We start from the raw sequence: 19,709 nt of genomic DNA, 5'->3' as shown, positions 1-19,709 counted from the left end.
TAGAAGAAAAATACAAAAAAATGGTGGAAATTTGGCTTTAAATGGGAGAAAATTAGGAAACGATAAAAAGAAAATTCTAGAAAATTACATAAGTGTTTGTGCAATGTATAATGAAGGTAGAGCACGAGGTTAGCCTCGGTTTACCCTCATTTCTATGTTTTGTCCATATTTATCGCTTTCTCTAGAAAGAAATACACATAAAATGACTCTTACACCTATCAACGATTGCAAAACATTAAACGGTAGGGTGAGAGGAGAGTTTGAGCGTCAAAGTACAATCTTAAATTTGATTTATGTGTTGCATCATGGCTATAGGACGTTGTTTTAAGATAAAGGAAAAGGTAGCATGAGCGTAAGGCTCGGTGTCTCTCCTCGTTTCAATACATAAACGTTAGCATGGAAATCATGAAAAGATTGGTTTCGCCCGATACACAATGCTGATTTTCTATTGTTTGTGCACTAAACCATTCACATTATGCACTATGCATGGCTCATGGTATCAAAGGAAAAATCTCCTAGACTGCATAGCAATTGTTTTCTTAGGACTTTGACCCACGATTGAGAGTGTGAGGTTATCCCTTGCTGTAGGGTAGAGGGTCGGTTTCCTAAGGGACTGTGAAGTGAGCATGGTATATCTCCTGGAAATACGAGAAATATAAAAGAGAGGAGTTTGTGTTCGTATGTGTTATATGTCTAGCAGCGCATCAAAGGGCCAATCCCTGAGATGTAGGAAAGCTGCAGTGGGGCTCCGACTATTAGTCGGTGGAGTGCCTCCTATGTGTGTGTAATCGAGGCGTTATGCCTATGTACTATGGGATCTCCCTCTGAGGAGTTTTAGGGAAACGTTGGACTATGAACTAAAAACGCATGAATTAAGCTTTAGGGCGGTTTGTCCTTCAACATTAGATTGACGCTCCTGGTCCGCGAGGCCGTGAGGGTGTTTGTGTGTCATGAGCATGAGGTCCGGCTAGTGCTATAGCCAGTGTCGGCCCATTTTAGGTCCCATCACCTGGCATCTAAGCATCCTCCTTCGTTCAAACTAATCCCTAGAGAGACCTCTCGTGGCGGGTTTGGTCCATGTTTCGGTCACGATTATTTAGACCCCCTTGGATAGGGTTGGCGGCGAGTTAGGGGTGGTTTTGGCACACCCTCCATGAATTTAACCTGATTCATTATACCAATTTCTTATGAGAGCTCGATGCAAATAATCCTTTCACATACGGTACTCCTAGAGTTACAAGCACAAACAATAATATGGCTAGTGTTCATCCTTTTTGGGTTTTTCTTACCTTGGTGTTAAGTGCAATGACCTTCTAAAGGGGCGGTAGAAAACACCCTTGTTCCGTCCCTCATTCTTATGCGATAGGAGCGAGCAATCACGCCATTGGGTTGATATCCAATAGTTCATGGATGGTAGTTGCCTTAATTTGCTAACCTTTAAACTGGGGTCCTTATCTTGAATTCACAGATCTTAGATGATTCAATCTAGGATTTAAACTAGTCAATTAGTAACCATTTTCCCCCTTTGAACTTTATCGAGGTTTCTAAGTTTACCTTAGGGTTTCACTCCTCAAGATTTTATTATAGAATTTTTTGTTCATTCCTCCCGCAAGCCAAGTGTAAACTAAGTCCTTTGCAATCCTTGAGTAGTCGCGAGCATCGAGTGTCACGTGGCAAATGATTGTTCAGTGTCACGTGGCAAATGGTTGTTCTTTCTTGCAAATACGACATTCAAGTTTTCTTGTGTTAACATTGAGTTGTATCATGGTTTAAAATGATATCTCTAAGGGTGTTACTGGGCTTGTCGTGGCTAGTTGCTAGGATAGAGACCTATGAATGTGCTTACTTGATTCTAAGTCAACCTATGATCGTAACACCAATTTGACTTATTTACAATTAAACCCTAGCCTTTTTTATCATATAGGGTTTCATTTACCGAACTGCCTCTTCCAATTAAGTTTAACAGTTTACATACGCATCTTAAATATATCTCTTAAGTTGAATCTCTATCATGTAGTACAATCGAAACTCTCCACGATACCACGCAAATCTAGATGCAAGTCTTTCCTAAGTTGATGATACAATACGGAGCTTCTATTCTTGAAAATTCATTTCAATGAACTTATGCAAATCACAAATTGTGACATGTTTTTTTTAAAGTGCAAGGTACCGTCATGCGAGCTAAATCTCTTTAACCGATTATGCAATCCTTTGCAAGAGCTTGCACGTATATGAATCAGTATTCCGGAGCCATTTCGAAGCTTGGAATGGGACCTTCTCTTTTCTCAATGTACTCCCTTTTGCAAGACTTTCTTACACGCCACTTGTGTACGGACACTTCTTGTGAAAATAACGAGGGAAGGAAGGTGTTTGTGACCGCTCCCCAAGAGGAGGAGGGAAGGAACTTATTGAGCCCTCTCTCTCTCTCTCTCTCTTTACAAGGCAACAGCAAGGGGGGCAGAGAGAAAATTAACGCGCTCCCTTGCTTAAGAAAGGGGGAGGGGGGACACGGGGCCCCCTTCTTTTGCCTCCACTAAAGCAGCCAAAATGGCCCCCCTGCCATGTAATCGAGACTTCTAGGGAAGAAAATAGTAATTTTGTGTGTGTGTGTTTGGGGGGGGGGGGGGGGGGGGGGGTGCAGTAAAAGAATTTTTTATTAACTTTTATGATTTTAGAGAGGGGATCTTATGGGTTATTACAATATAGGCCAAATCTATGCCATAAATGATGTGAAGTCAACCACTAGCAACAAATGCCAGCCAGTAATAAATGACTTAAACACGATGAAAATGGCAAATATAAAATGCCTAAAATATCTATAATGTGCTCCACCCACTCTAACATGCATAGACCCGCACATGAGCTAGCATATCCACTAACACGATTGTCATACACCTTGCAGTTAACATAGGTGTTGGATAGCAATCCTCCACTACTATCTTCATTGGCATTCATAACACATTGGTGGTTGAGAGTAACACATTGTTTTATGTCCTACATTAAGGTTTTTCATTATGACAGGGGGGAGTGTCTCTAAAGAGAGGATCGACTTGGCTTATGTGCTAACACAAGAAAACTTTTGAAAAGACTATGATTGGTTAGAAGTTTAAATATTTTTACAAAGTTGTAAGCTTACTCCCCTTTGTGGATTAATTGCAATCAATAGAGCTAGGCAATTACCATATGCATTAAGCACCTCTAAAGCGGGTTTTCCCTTATGCATGTATATATGCCTAGCTATGACTACTTTGCTCCCTTGTGCCTGGCACTCTTAGCAAGAGAGAAGGGAGATGCAACATCATGACACTAGATGGTGCAAGTGTGGAGAAATAATGCTTCTATATGGTATTTAAAAAGCTGTCATTATTGTACCAACTTTTTATATGGGATTTTTATGTTTTTCCCTAATTTAAAAAAAAGTGCAAGTAAGAAATACCACTAAAGGCCAAGCATACAAGAGTCATGTTCAAGTTGAAAAGCAAAGGTATTTTGGTGGTTCAATACCATGGATAAGGAACTCCATCTTATATAACCTCAAGGATTTCTCACTTCTATGACCATAGTTTCTATTATAAGGTCATGGAAACAATTATCAAGATATTCTTAAATTAGAGTTAAGACTAGTAACCTTGTCACATAAGGAGTATATATAAGGCTGGGTTCAAACGGAGGCAGTAGCACTACAAACCATGACAAACCTTCCGCCTCCTTTGAGTGAACAGTGAAGCTAGAGGCACAATGTGCTACAAAAAGGGAGGTTTTTTCTTAGTGCGAAGGCTCTTCCGAGGGGGAGGGATTGGTACAAAGAGGGTGGGTCTTCCGAGGGGGAGGGAGAGGGGTCGGTAAAGAGAGGTTTTTTCTTAGTGCCAAAGCTCTTCTGAGGGGAAGGGGTCGGTAGAAAGAGGGTGGGTCTGGTGGAAAGAGGAGTGAAGTCTCAACCATTTGGGGGATGCCACGTCAAAAGCACGCCCCTTTGAGATATCTTTGCCGCTCCTCGTCTGAACCCAGCCTAAGGATGACAAGATTATAAGTGGACAACTTTGGAAAAATCGAAACTAGATGGACCTTGCATTCTTACGAGGAAAGGAAATGTATGCAAACTTGTGCCATTGGAGTTGTGGCTTTCATCAGTGTTATGGTTTCCTCTCCTGTTTCATGGTATTAACAGTTCAATAACACTGAGCTCGAGAGAGCTACAGCTACACAACGAACCAGATATTTGGGTAAAGGCGTGACGATTCGGGAGCCAAATGCGGTGAATTTCTGTGAAAAACCCGAGAGCTTCTGTTGACCCCATACTTCTCACACAACCTGAGAGCTATTGCTTCCATACCGCTCACATGACATTGCTGCATCTTCCTGCAAGTTTCTACTAAGGAAGAGGATTATTTCAAACTCTCCTTTGCCTGGATTAACGGAATGTGATCCGTAACCGATACATGGTGCCATAAATTTAGAACCTTTTCTAACTGGCTTGATCCAGTAATGTAATGGTTCAAATTTGTCATCGTTACAGGACATCTACTAACGTAACTAGCTTTAAACTTTTTGGTGGTCAAATGCCTCACAGATTCGCTGCTGATACAGAAGAGCGCATCTATACTACAGATTTAGAGAGCATATTATCCCATGGGATATTCAGAATTTCTCAACGGCTCGAATGCAGTAACATGTGTTTGATCCTTCCCCACTACTCTGTGCAACTAATCTCTGGTTTGCTTTCACATGTTTGAAGAATTATTAGTGCATGCATGGTTCGACTACAATCAATAGATGTCATGTGAACCAGTAAGAAGCTGGAAGCTGCTGTCAATCGAGTTCATTAATGGTCGATGTTCTGCTTCATTTTAAGCACAGAAAGTATACACTATCAACAGAGTTGAAAACAGGAACCTATATTGGAGCAGTTGAACCCTCCTCTGAATCAAGAGGCTCATGCATCTAGTTAAACTTATTTCAGCATCAATTGGCAAGGTCCGAACCATAGTGATTATCCCCAAGCATTGTCTTGAGGCTCTTCGTCAGCCACATGGCTGTCTCCCTTGGGGAAGCCTTCACTCTTCCAAATGGTTTCAGAACAATAGCTAACTCTTCAAACCTCTGCTGGTTCAGTAGCTGGGCAGAAAGCTCAAGCAATCCTTCCAATGCATCTGCTCTTCTTATGTAGGTTTTGACATTGAGGTTTTTGGCATAGTACCGTTCGCTTTCGTGGTTGGGATGGTCAGCCAAATGTTGACTGGTAACAGTAGTACCTGTGGGTACAGAAAGTACATCTACATCAGATTTAGGGAGATCCAATAAGCTTCCAATGTCCATTTTTCTTTGAGGATTGCTCTCTCGTTCATGTTGCTCCCCACCAAGTTGAAAGGTGCTGTGCCGAATGACATGTATGACATCATTATATGCAGGTCGAACCATTGGCACCTTTTCATTGATCTTGATCATTCCTTTCTCTTTTGTCTTACCATTAAGCCCATATTGTTCGTCATTGGGTGAGGACAGATCTGAGGAGGCAATCTCATTAGATGGCACGTAGCATTTAAGTTTTCTTCCATTCCCAGGAGCGGGCAAATCTGAACTTCCAATATTTGTAGTCCCATTTTCAACGACATTATCACTTCCAATTTTATTGTAAAGAAGTGAATCTTGTGTTGAAAGACTGAATTCTGGAATCATGTCCATAATTGGAGCATTGACAGATACATCAAGAGAGTTGTCGCTTTTCTTGCTGATCAGTTGTTCATCCTTCGTGCTAGAATCAGAGTACTGGGGGGGTTGGGGAGATTTTAAAGGTCCATCTTCAAAGACAACACCACGTACAACCTGGCCCTTCGTCAAGCCTGTTGGTAGACGGCCTTGTGAAAATGTTTTTGCAGCATCTAAAGCAGCTTTGTAATTGGTAGTTTCAACTGTCTGAATGGCACTAGCTTTCCTTGGAGTGTGATTCATTGGGCTCACACTGTGTCGAGACTGAACTGGAGAAGAGCTTTGCTGTTGTGCAACATTAGCAACCTTTATAGGCAATGATAAACCAGGTTTTTTCCCTGCAGGGTTTGTTGGTGTGCTTAACTTTGCTGTTCTGTTGTCTACATCCCCTTGCAGCACTTCTGCTCGAATCCTAATTCTTGGTGATTCCCCTGTCATATGCTGTACAAAATACGTGTTTTGTCAAACTTTTAAATTAAACAACTAAGGAGTCAAATACCACGAATCTCAATTAGAAAGTGTTTGCCATGACATACATAGTTTGGCATGTTCTTTGAACTCTGATCCTGCATAATTTTCTTTGTAGAGTGTGTCTTTGATGGAAGTAGGCTGTGTCTTTCGGGCGTTTGAGGTGTAGTCACTGATGGAGTTCCTTTATTGGATCGATTCTTGAGTGTTGAAGTCTTTACTTGAATCTTAGCAGGACCAGTTTCTTTAGGGTCATCTGCAGTTTCTGCATGTTTGTATGAATAGATTGTGTCCATGTGACGTTTTGGTTCAGTACTTTTTGCTGCAGTCTTGAGATCACCTGGAGCATATTTGGACACAAAACCTCCTTTTAATCTCTCTTCTTCATTGTCAAATATGGGCCAGTCACATAATTCAACTCTCCCAACCCCATCATTGACTATATGTCCTCTGTGAAGAAGAGGGATTTTGGCATCCCTTAAGTCATAAGCTTTCCTTGGGCTCGTTTTTGCACTTATACTGTAGCTCTCCCTATCGCTGCTTGTAATGCTAGTATCTTCACTATCAATCAGTTTATCGTCATGGAGGTCAAAGTTGTGTAAAGGGTGTTCTGGAGCTCGAGCTTGTATCAGACCACTCTGCAACCGACATTGGGCTATATATGGTTGCAAATGGGGATGTTTCAGTAACTCAGCAGCCTGCTCCAAGAAAAGGAAAGAAATGAACTAGCAGTCCAGGTATTTGTTAGGCACAAAAAGGATTTGCATGTGCACACAGAACGCATTGGGGTTTTGATTACTGACACTTGGTCGATGTTCTGGATTCTTCCTCAACAAACTCTTTATCAGATTCTTTCTGCAAACACATGTAGTGCACATTCCATTGTGTTTAGTATACTTGGTAAAAGCTTCGAGCTTGCCCATGAGACATAACAATGAGTTATATGCAGCATAAAGTGGAAGAGCAATCTAATCACTAGCCTAGAAAGATGATATGAACTTAAGATCAACTATAAGCAAACCCACTATTTAGAAAAGATTTTCCAAATGTCACAAATTCTGGAAGTTGCAGGGGTGGCTGGCCTTACAAAGAACCGGAATACATGCTAGGCAAAGGTCCAATCATGGACTTGTTAATTTTGCTAACCAATCCTTGCATGTCCTGAAGAAGGCATTCAAAGAGAACTTTAGATGACCTTTGATATATTTGACAACTGCACCCAGTCATAGCATTGTGACCGAAAACAACAAATGTCAATTATCAGAACTGCAAATATCATTCAGAGATTCATTACTCGTATGACACTTTGGCAGGCTACATTTAAATAGGCCAAATAAAACATTCAGACACAGAAAGGGAAACTTCACATAACAAAACAACTTACAAAAGCTTTGAATGCAGGTCTATGTGCAGCCATTTCATACATACAGCACCCTGCCATATCTCAAATTTCTTAGTGTAATGAAAATGATGTTGAGACAAAAGACTATATTGAAGCAAATTCTTACTGCAAGTCATACCTAAGGACCAAATGTCTGACTTGAATCCATAAGGTATATCTGCAAGCAACTCTGGGCACATATAGTTTGGGGTCCCCACCACCTGCAAGCCAAATGAAGTCAAATGCACGTGATGAGCTCACAAAACAAAACCCCTTTAAAAACTTCATGATCTGAGATCATTTTTCCATCTCAGCCACCCCCCCCAAAAACACACATGTGCATGCACGCACACACTCTTATTTTTCGTGAAGAAGCTTAGATTAAACAAGTAAAAGTATTTACATCAAGCCTTCAGGTCAGCCATAAAAATCCTAACAATTCACAAGTCATGCCAAAAGGCTACCAAAACCTAGCACACAAACATCATGCCGGTGTCACAATAAGGGTAGAGCAAACAATATCCAGCCAAGGAGCAGCCACATCAAGAAGGACCAGGTCCATTAATTCCATGGAAGAGGTTTGCCATAACATTAATCCTTGAATACAGGCCACACGACCAGGAATACCCCAATCCAAATAAAAAATGAAGGCATTTCGAGTGCGCCGAATGTGCCAAAGAGCTGTCCATCTGAGAAAATGGAAGAGGCAGGGATGATCTGATTGGAGAAAGAAATACGAGAGCAAGTCAAAGACGAACTGATAGTAAATCAGAGGGCAGAAATGCAAGACATGCAGATAAAGATTAAGAATGACTTACAGGCACAAATGCTATCCGAAATGCACACGCTGAAAACTGAAATGCTAAAAGTGATAGATGCCTACAAATCTGAAATCTTAGGACTGGGGGAAGAATTGAATACATTTAAGAAAAAAGAAATGAACGTGCAAGAAGAACTACAATAAGAGAAAGAGGCTTTGAAGGCATGTGAAAGGAAGGTTCACTCATGGGCAGAAGTGGCAAAGACAACACAGAAGCAGATAGAAGAAGCCAGCCCATGGATTGAGGTAGTAAAAAAGAATAAGGGAACATCAGTGAACGAGACTAAAGTAATGAATGCTACCTTGGAAGAAGAGGCTAGGAGACAGGCTAGGGTTTTACATGTACGGGTAGTAGGATGGGAGGAGAAGAGCAATCCACAAGAAGATGCTAAGACACTTGCTGAAAAATTAGGGCTTCAGACGTACCTATCGTCAATACTTGGAGAGTGGGGAAAGAGGACTTTAAGTCCAAGGCTCTAATTCTTCGCTTTGGGAACATTGAGAAAAAAAAGGCCGTCCTCTCCAAGAGGAGAGCCCTCAAGGGTGAGAAGATTTATTCGGATGAGGACCTTACCCTAGCACAAATAGCGCATCGCAAAGAACACATGCCCAAGGTATTGGAGGCTCACAAAGAGGAAAAGTGGGCTGTTTATAGGGATGGACGAGTCACCATCACTGACAAAAGGACTTCATGATGGTACAAGGCCTATGAGACACTTCGGATGTCAATATGGAATTGTAATGGAGCCCTACACTTGGAGCAATGTGCACAGAAACACACCAATGTAAAGGTAGCCAACTACCAAATGTGCGGGGATACAAGTGGGAAAGTGCATTTCGTCCAGTAGCTAGAAAACCAAGAAGCACTAGGGGTTCTAGAGGTGTGACCATGCTATACCAGAAAGACCTCAAAGGGATAGTGCAAGTAATGAAAAGAGATGATGATGCACGATATTTATGGATTAGGATACATGCAAGAAGACCACGGGATATATTCATCGCAATATGCTACTTTCCTCCTACAAATTCTACCTATGCCACATGAGATGGATCTCCCTTTGATGTACTTTATGAGGATATCATGAGATATGCTAGCATTGGGGACATATTATTAGTAGGAGATTTCAATGCACGCACTGGAGATAGACAGAGTGACTTTTATATGCATGATAATGCCATGTTCAAAGAGATTGACATAAAATGAAATAAGCCTACGCAAGAGAGCCCAGGATAAAGAAGTGAGTACCTATGGGACACACCTATTGACTTTGGGAAGTGCACATAGACTAGCCATCTTTAATGGTCTGCCACAATGGCCAGGATCTGACAATTTGACATGTTGAAATCACTAAGGAGGGGCAAGTACTATAGACTACTTGATAGGCTCACCAGCATTGATACCAGACACCCAAAACTTTAAGATATCTAAGAGGCCAATTGGCATAGCAGCAGATCATGCTATTTTGACATTCATGCTCTCTTGTGTACATATGAAACATGAAACACCATGCCTGCCTAAACATCCCAAATACTACTTTATAGAAGACACCTCACACATCTATATTGTTTCCTTGCAGACCAGTTTACATACATTGGACTTGAGTAGACCGTTGGAAGAATGTACAAGGGATTTAGCACAGGCCATACATGAATCAGTCATGTATGCATTTCCACACACCTTGCCCCGATGTAGACCCACACAATCTACTGCTCCCCAAAATAGCTGGTATGATGATGAGCTCACTTACAAAGAGAAGTGGAGCTAGTCACTCAGACACATCGCCAAGCAAAGGCTTTCTTCAAACGCCTTGTGCGGAAGAAGAAATGAGACTACTTAGCGAAAGCAGAAACAAAGATATATCAGCTATTTTTGGGGCAGGATAGCAAGAGCGCATGGAAGATGTTTCATGAAAGACAGTCCCCCCATACAAATTACATCACCAAATGCTTGGCTTGACTATGGGAGACAGTTGTATGACCTGCCAGGACAGCCACCTATGCAGCCCCCACAAGCTTGTAGACCAACACAGTGGTCTTTCTTCACATGAAAAATGGTTAGGGATGCAATTTATAGATTACAAAATGGGAGGGCACAGGATGAGGATGGACTAGTAGCAGAACATTTCTCACATGCTTGTGACATATTAGCACCCATATTAGCACATATGTTCAATAGAGCAATATGTGAAGGTTTCCTTATGAGTTGGTCAAACAACACTATCATTCCACTATTTAGAAGTGGTGATCCCTTGATTCCTAGCAACTACAGGACTATCATGATCGGTCATACTTTGGCCAAGATATATGGATCTATATTGGAGCATGAACTCAGTGAGTGGGCTGAAATGCAAGGCAAGAGAGCACAAGGACAAGCAGGTTTCAGACAAGGATATACCACACTGGATCATATTCTCACACTTAGCCATTATTGAGGAGGGTCGAACCCGAGACAAGAGGATCTATTGTTGCTTTGTAGACTTTTGCAAAGCTTTTGATACAGTGCCCCGTACACGCATCATGCAGAGATTCCAGGACATTGGAGTACCAAAGGGTATACGATGGGGTATCTATGCATTATATGAGGCAATGATAGGTCATGTACAGGCACCAGGGGGGCTATCAAAGAGGATTGACAGTACCATAGGAGTGAAACAAGGATGTCCACTTTCACCCACATTATTTGGTCTATACATAGATGAAGTGTTTGATTACATAGACTGAGGAGGAGGAGTTGGAGCCAGCCAAGCAAGGGTGCTGATACCGATATTACTGTATGCAGATGATATTGTTCTCATTTCAAATTCACCGAAGGGTTTGCCGTGCCATCTGAACCTTGGGAAGACCAAAACCATGGTTTTCAATACTTTAGCAGCATGGGTGACTAGATCTATGTACCAGTTCACATTTGGGGGAGAGATACTGGAGCATGTGAGGGAATATGTCTATTTGGGAGTTACCTTCTCCGGCCCACGTTTTTCATTGAGAGAGGTATCAGAGGCACGTCTAGCATGTGGATATGCAGCATTAGGGGCACTCTAGAGTCAATGTGCTCACATATAGTTCCAGGAGCCCCGCACCAAACTCTGGTTGTTTGACACCCTAGTCACACCTACATTACTATATGAAGCAGAGGTCTGGGGTTGCAGCTTGTACCACATGCGTCTTAGCCCACTCACTGATCAGATTGGAGTAGAGAGGGATTATTATGATGGTTGGGATAGCATGGAAAGTCCATTGATCATGATAATAGCACGCATGATTAGGAGTAAGCCCTCCACCCCACATCCCATTGTCAGAGCAGAGCTAGGGGCAACACCTATAGTTACGGAGGCACTCTTCAGGGCAGTGACCTTTTGGCATAGACTATGGGAACTTCCACGCCATAGATACTCTAGATTGGCACTAACCTCATCTAGACAACTAGCAACAGGAGGCGAGAAGAACTGTTGGTTTTCATAGATGGCTATTTGGATGAGCCTACATGATTTGGATATTGACCGTCTTCCACCTCTCGAGAATAGCCTTGACTGCCCTACACTTTCTCTCAACCGATCAAAGTTGAACCAGGTGATTAGAGCTGATATCTTGAGGATTGAAATAGCAAGGACATGGATCCATCCACCACTCCCTCTAGGATCGAGGATGGAGTTCTATAGGAGTCATTTATTGTGTCTCTCTGATGATGGTTTCACTATTCGGCCAGCATATATGAACACCCATGTCTCCCATAGTGTACGGGTTGCTATCAGACAGGTTCGCACCTCCTCACATAGACTTCAGATGGAGACAAACATATGGACAAATACCCTAGCAGAGGATAGGACTTTCCAACTTTGTGGTCAAGATCCTGAAACGGAAGAGCACTACATATGCAAGTGCACAATATACTATGACATACGAGAACGGTACCACAGCCTCTTTCGTGATGGATTTGGGCCCCTTCGTCGCATCATGGAGTACAAGGACTAGAGATGCCTATGTCTTTTCCTCCTAGAGCTCAAGAGACGCCGAATTGCACTACCACAAGACAGGAGGTCAGCTCACCCAGAGGGACACACACAGAGAGCAATGACAGACTTCTTCTATAGAGCCAACCCTACTGACACTACCAGCCTAGTAGAGACAGAGCCACCCCGCCAAACACCTTACAAGGCACACCATGGAGTCACATTGGATAGAGCCATTTCCCTTCGTCGAGCACATTGACCCCGTCTACTAGGACCACATCTGAGGAGGCCACACCACAGTCAAATTAGAGCCATGGCCCATTATCATGAGACACCGAAGACTCACCACCAGGCATATCAGTGAAGCAGCTAGGGACCGCATCATAGCTGAGATCATGTGCAGTTCTTGAGATCAGCTACAACCCATAGTCTCCACTACACTTTTGTACATGGTTCTATCAGATCTAGTTCTCCTTTCCTTTCCTTTTCTTTTCTATCGATGGAACAACACTACACATGGTTCAACCCTAGTATAGTCCCATCATATAGTTATTTTCAGTATTGTTTCATAGGCCACCCACTTATTTGTAATGTTATCTTTACATTACTGATGAGATGGCATTAGACATGGATGTACTCTAGATTTTGTCTCATAGGCCACATTGGCCTTATGTAGACGTTAATCTGTGTGTGTGTGTGTGTGTGTGTGTGTGTGTGTGTGTGTGTGTGTGTGTAATAGGTAGTTGTATTAATTACGGAAAAAAAAATACAAGATTACATGATGGAAAAATGCAGGATGACTCTAGGCCCTCCTGCATAAACTCAACTCTCTTTTACAAGCAACATATGAAAGGGACACCTAGGAGTACAAAATCAGGGCAAGTGCACTAAAGAGACCACCCAACACCAAGGTCTCCTTCTAGATGGGTGTGGATGTCTCATTTGAGTGTCTGCTAGCGGTCTATCCAAGAAAATACCCCTTGAAGGTGAAGCTTTTCTATGACTTGGCCTTCTTGGCTATCTAAAAGTGATGGTGGTCAATCCCATGCTTGATTGTGTGGTAGTGAAAAAGCTAGCAACAATCCTCTATCTAATCGTGCTTGGCATTGGGGGGACTTCTATTTTGTAGAATAGTAGCTCTATGGTTCTAAAGCTTGAAAAGAAAAATTTCCAAACATCTTTGATCCTCGAATTGCATCACTTGTGATATATATATATATATATATATATATATATATAGAGAGAGAGAGAGAGAGAGAGGGATGGTCTCACCAATGAGTTCTTTGAGGTTTTTGCTACCCAACTGGCGAAACCATTGACGGCTTTGTTTCAGCAGGTGTGGGAAACGGGGATCATGCTTGCCTCATGGAAAGGACTTATTAAATTGCTTCCAAAAGTTTCTTCGCCATCTATGTTGACACATTTGCGCCCAATCTCTTTGATGGGTTCTATGTATAAAATCTTTTCCAAAGTTATGGCGAATTGGCTCCATAAGCATCTTCCTGCCATTGTGCATCCTCTCCAATATGGTTTCATTAAGGGCCGAAACATTCTGCACAATGTATTAAATGCGCAACTGGCAATTGATTATGCAAGGCATTCTAATCAGGAGGTCGTACTGATTCAATTGGACCTGGAAAAGGCTTTTGATTATCTGGACTGGTCTTTCATTGCGAAACTTATGTCTGCTATGGGCTTTGGTGCTCGGATGTCTCGTCTGATTTACACCATTAGTGTTGTGGCGTCTGCGTGAGTCATGCTGAATGGAGGAGTTACCAAGCCATTTGTCCTTGCTCGCTCTGTCAGACAAGGGTGCCCTTTGAGTCCTCTCTTCTTTGCCCTTGCGACTCATCCAGTTCTTTCGATGTTATCTTATATGGCAGCTTCTACTCAGTTGGCTGGATTATCGCTTCCTTCTGAACAACACTTCATTAGTCAATCCTTGGCTGATGACAGCTTTATGATTCTGCGTGCGGACAAGGATAACCTTCGCAAAGCACTAGATGTTTGGGCTCTCTTTGGTCAGGCTTCCGGTCTTCGCATCAATACTTTGAAATCAGCCATTCTCAGCTGCACAAAGTCAGACTTGCAGTCATTGGACTGGCAGGGTATGATTGTTCCGCGTGGCTCCATTGTGAGGCATCTTGGGTACCCTTTGGGTGTTGATGTTTCCCCAAAGCAGCTACTACAGTGGATTTCACACAAGTTGGTGTCTAAGTTTCTGTATTGGAAGTCTCAAGCTTGGCCCTTCCATGTTCGCCTCAAAGTAGCCCAGACAATTATGTTGCCAATGCTCACATATTTCTTGCCATTGCTGCCCTGGACTACTACTACACTGAATGCGCTTACTCAGTCTATTCGTTTCATGTTGTGGAAGAAGGATTCCTTGCATGCAGGCATTTCCTGGATTTCTTGGTCGCATGCGTGCACCCCCAAATGCATGGGTGGAGGGGCTATTTTAGATGCCCGAACTCATATGCTGGCGCTCCGTTGGTCTCTTTTCCACGTCATGTGCTCGGATCATCACCCATGGGTCGTTATAGCCCGTCATTTTCTTGAGGATCATGGGCTTCTGCATGGTAATACCCAAATCCGGAGTTCTTGGTGGCATGTTCTTAATGCGGATTCTCGGTTCTCCAGTCCTTCTTCATCTCTGCTTGCCCATTTGGTATGTTCCTAGAGACTGGTCCTCCGGAAGGCTCAGTGGCATCCAACGGAGGATCGCTTGGCTACTAATTCTTTTCAATTGGAATTGTTGGCAGTCTCGCGGTTACTTTCGTGGAAAGGTAAACATGAGCTTCGACCAAAATTCAACCGCATGGCACATTTGGGTTTAACTTCAGTCGTGGATGCCACCCTTACCAATCGCAATGTGTTGATATCCTTTCGTACAGCCAGGAGGCTTTTCAAGATCCCTTGTGGTTATAGGCATTTATGGGAACAGCTTTCGATGGTGCTCTAGAGCAGACAACCCTTTCTTGCCCTTGCTTCGGATAGTCCCTGGCAGGACTGGGACTTTGCAGGCAAGCTGCATTTAGAAAAGGCTTCAGCTAACCAAGTGTATCATCTTCTGATTCAAGATCATCAATGGCTGGTTACTAAAGCTAATACTCTATGGGGATTGCATAAATCCCGGCCATGGTGGAGGGCAACTGTGATGGAGGGCTGGTTGAACAAGACACCCTTCAAATATAAGGTCTTTCTTTGGAGGGTGATGATTGGTGGTCTTCCACTTGCTTCAGCTCTTTCCAAGCATCGAATCTCCAACGGCAACTGTTTCTTTTGCACCACCAGTGTGAAATCCGCCCGTCACCGATTCATTTCTTGCCCCATCGCTAAGAAAATTTGGTCATTCTTGTCAGCCGTTTGGCGAGCGGTGGTTGGTTTCTCGCTACGCCCGTTTGATTGGGTTTTTGTGCAGCCCAAATACCTCACACCGACACAGCCACATATGAAGATCGTGTTTCACTTTCTTCGATATTGGGGCTGCTGGCATAACTGGACCATTCGGAATGCTTTTCTTTTTGATTCCGCCTGTAATGTTCAGTGGCATATTGCTAGGCTTAAGGGTCTCTTGTATTGGCAGATAGATCTTCTCCGGCACTCTGACATGCTCTCTCGGGAGGACTTACGTCCTTGGCATATGGCAATTTCCTTTGCGTCTTTGCCATGACTTTGTAACTCTTAGGTCGTCTGGTTATTGTAGAGAGACAGTGTGCTCTTTACACACGATGGGGTAGAGCCATTGTGTATCTTGTAATCATGTAAACTTGTACTTTTTCGTAATTAATACAATTACCTTTTACGAGAGAGAGAGAGAGAGAGAGAGAGTATATTAACGTCTCTAAAGGGCCAATGCGGCCTATGAGACCAGAGCGATACATACAATGATGGTGTGTTTCTCACTTGGAACGAGAAAAGATGAAAAACGTGCCTATAAGACGGAAAAAATGAAATAGTGTCCTATAAAAGGGAAACATGTCAATGATCTAAAAGTGAAAGTAGAAAAAGGAAAACTCTCCATCAATGAGATGTTTGTCCTCTAAGGGGGAAAGAGAGAGAGAGAGAGAGAGTTGTTCCTGGGTTTTGGGCAAGTTGCCATCCACAGCCACATTATAGCTCCTTTCATTCTATGTGATGGATGGTCTTTGGCACATCTAGCAAACTTGCACTGCTTTTATTTTTGACTTGGTCTTAGGTATCCGTGGTCATGCAGTTTGAGGATTGCTATTTTGGCAGATTACTTCCATGGTTTCGACTTGTTTGATACTCGAAGAGGTGGCTACTCCTTGCTTGGATATCATTCGCATCACCCCTATTGCATCAACTTCATGATCCCCTTCTATTGTCCTTGTAGCATTGTGTTTTGTCACCTTTTGGGTTAATCAGTATTTGTTGCCTGTCTATGATTTGGTCTCGTAGGCCAATGTGGCTTATGAGACAAAATCCAAAGCACATCCATGTCTAGTGAGGTGAAGATAACATTAAAATAAGTAAGTGGCCTATGGAACAATCCTAAGAATTAACTTTACGATGGGACTATGCTAGAGTAGAACCATGTCTAGTGTTGTCCCATCAATAGAAAGAAAAGGAAACCCAAATCTGACAGAACTATGAATAGAAACATATGGCGGAGACTGTAGGTTGTAGCTGATCTCAAGATTTGCACATGATCTTAGCTGTGATGCAGCCCCTAACTGCTTCATTGATATGCCTAGTGGTGAGACTTCAGTGTCTCGTGATAATGGCTCTAATTCGACTGTGGTGCGGCCTCCTTAGGCATGGTCTCGGTAGACGGGTTTGTCGTGCTTGATAAAGTGAAATGACTCTATCCAATATGACTCTATGGTATGGAATGGGAGGTGTCTAGTGGGTGGCTCTGTCTCTGCAAGGCTAGTAGTGTTAGTAGGGTCGGATTTGTGCAAAAAGTCTATCACTGCTCTTTGTGTGGGTTCCTTTGTGTGAGCTAGCTTCTTATCTTGCGATAGTGCTATGTGGCACTATGGGAGCTCTAGGAGGAAAAGGCCAAGGCATCTCTAGTTCTTGTACTCATGACACAATGAAGAGGTCCAAAGCCATCATGGAAGAGGCAATGGTATCATCCTTGTGTGTCATAGTATATTGTACATCTGCATATGTAATGCTTCTCTATCTCAAGCTCTTAGCCACAAAGCTGGCAAGTCCTATCCTCAGCTGCAATGTTTGTCCATCTACCTGTCTCCATTTGTAGCCTATGAGAGGAGGTAGGAATCTGCCCAATAGCAGCCCATATGTTGTGGGAGAGATGCATGTCTATGTATGCAGGCTAAATAGTGAATCCATCATCAAAGAGACACAAGAAGCAACTCAGCAGGTAGAACTCCATCCTCGATCCTAGAAGGAGTGGTGGGTGGATCCATGTCCTCATTGTCTTAGTCCTCAAGATATCAGCTCTGATCACCTGGTTCGGCTTTGATCAGTTGAGAGAAAGTGTAGGGCAGTCAAGGCTATAGAAAAAAGGTGGAAGGCAGTCAATATTCAAACCATGTAGGCTCATCCATATAGTTTTATGTAAAAACCAATAGTTCTTCTCGCCCTCTGCTACTAGTTGTCTAGATGAAGTTAGTGCCAATATGGAGTATCTATGATGTGGGAGATCCCATAATCTATGCTAAAAAAGGTCAGTGCCTTGAAGAGTGCCTCCATGACTATAAGTGCTGCCCCTAGGTCTGCTTTGACAATGGGATGTGGGGTGGAGGGCTTAGTCCTAATCATACGTGCTATCATCATGATCATATATATATATATATATATATATATATATATATATATATATATATATATATATATATATATATATATATAGAGAGAGAGAGAGAGAGAGAGTTATATTAACATCTACAAAAGGCCAAGTTGGCCTATGAGACCAAAAGGCTACATACAAAATGTCTGGGAAGTTTTTCAAGTCCCAGTAAAGCTACTATTTGGTGTTATGGTGAACTAGGTGAGTAGGTACAAAATGGTATACAGACTTGATACAATCTAGATGCACTTCAAAGTACAGTGTGGAACTGCTCATGGAGCGGGCCATCTTAAGATGTCCTGCATGGGCTTGTCTAGCATGGAGAGGTTGAAGCGGCGGGGTATGGTTCCTCAGTGGCGCTGTAGTATCCATTGTATCTGTAGGTGGTGTCTCCTCTCTGTGGGGGTGTGGGCCTGCTGGGTGTGGGTGGTGAGCTCTGCCTCTCTCTGTAGCTCTATCCAAGGTGACTCCTCGGGGTGGGGCCATTGGTCGGTTGGCTGCAGTCCTCGTTGTAGAGGGTGTGGCCGAGGGTCTGTAGAATTCTTGGAGGGTGCATTGCTGTGTGTTCCCGGTTGTTTGGTCCCGGACCCGTAGAAGGTGGTCCCTATGTCGGCGTAGCTCCAGGAGGAAGAGCTCGAGGCATTTTTGGTCGGGGAAGTCTAGTATTTGGGAGAGTGGTCTGAATCCCTCCTTGAAGAGACGGTGGAAGCGGCCTCTGTTCTCGTAGTACACCGGGCATCTACATATGTAATGTTCTTCTATCTCTGGCTCCAGCTGGCAGAGTTGGCAGATCCTGTCCTTTGGTGGGAGAGAGTCCACTCCGTATTAGCTCGAACCGTAGCTAGTGTGATGACATACGGAGTTGCCCGATGGCACTTCGGACCCCATGGGACAGGTGTACATCCATGTATCTCGGGCGTATAATGAAGCCGTCACGTGTGAGGCATAGGAGCTGCTCTCGGTAGAAGGCCATCTTCTTTCCCAGATCCTCGGCTGGTAACACCCATGTCCTGGCTGTGTGTAGCTGAATAATATCTGCCCTAATGACGTGGTTCAACTTCTCTCGGCTAATCTTTAGGTGTGGGCAGTCCAAACTATATTGTAGGGGCGGGAGGTGGTCCATGTGTAGCCCATGCAGCTGCAGCTAGGCTTGAGTACGGGCGTACCAGCATTCAGTGTCCCCTTGCGATGCGAGTTGTTTGGATGATTCTAGTGCGAGGCGGGAGTATTTGTGTCGCGGTAGGCTCCAAAGTCTGTGCAGGAAGGTCACCATCTGGGATAGGGCCTTTGCCACTATAGGCGGTGCTCCCAATTCGGCCCTCACGATCTCATGTGGTATTGATGGTCTCCTGATCAGCCGGGAGATCGTCATTACCAGGGGGTGTTCCATCTGCTCCCATCCTTCGTATCTCTCCTCCCCTTCGGTCAATGATTGATCTTGTGTGGTTCGCCGTGTATGGTAGAGGCTAGACCCCCATATCAGGACCCCATACAGAAGTGCCGGTGTGACCAAGGTATCAAAGAGCCATAGCTTCGTTCGAGGTTCCTGAAATTGTAGACGTGCACATTGGCTTTCCATAGATCCCAGGGCAACGTAGCCGCGTG

The 19,709-nt window shown here is 43.4% G+C and overlaps 1 protein-coding gene across 3 annotated transcripts in view; it reads right to left on the bottom strand.

Moving 5' to 3' along the window:
- Window positions 1-3,789: 3,789 nt before the first annotated feature.
- The window catches only part of LOC148033038 (serine/threonine-protein kinase Nek2-like), a 34,386-nt gene continuing 18,466 nt past the window's right edge, over window positions 3,790-19,709 (bottom strand). Inside the window, exons 9-14 of one of the 3 annotated variants that reach the window (XM_087683753.1) lie at window positions 7,695-7,776; window positions 7,559-7,608; window positions 7,262-7,335; window positions 6,978-7,029; window positions 6,243-6,872; window positions 3,790-6,147 (exon numbers count right to left, since the gene is read on the bottom strand). In XM_087683753.1, coding sequence (XP_087539879.1) covers window positions 4,963-6,147; window positions 6,243-6,872; window positions 6,978-7,029; window positions 7,262-7,335; window positions 7,559-7,608; window positions 7,695-7,776 — 2,073 coding nt within the window. In that variant the 3' untranslated portion in view covers window positions 3,790-4,962. The remainder of the gene's footprint in view (window positions 6,148-6,242; window positions 6,873-6,977; window positions 7,030-7,261; window positions 7,336-7,558; window positions 7,609-7,694; window positions 7,777-19,709) is intronic. The other 2 variants (XM_087683751.1, XM_087683752.1) reach the window with 2 other exon arrangements.

This window comes from Lygodium microphyllum, chromosome 8, assembly GCF_053477565.2.
Source record: "Lygodium microphyllum isolate KBCC chromosome 8, Lygodium_microphyllum_v1.1.10, whole genome shotgun sequence".
NCBI lineage: Eukaryota > Viridiplantae > Streptophyta > Polypodiopsida > Schizaeales > Lygodiaceae > Lygodium > Lygodium microphyllum.
The sequence above is the reverse complement of the archived record's forward strand: the minus strand, read 5'-3'. Positions and strand labels throughout refer to the sequence as shown.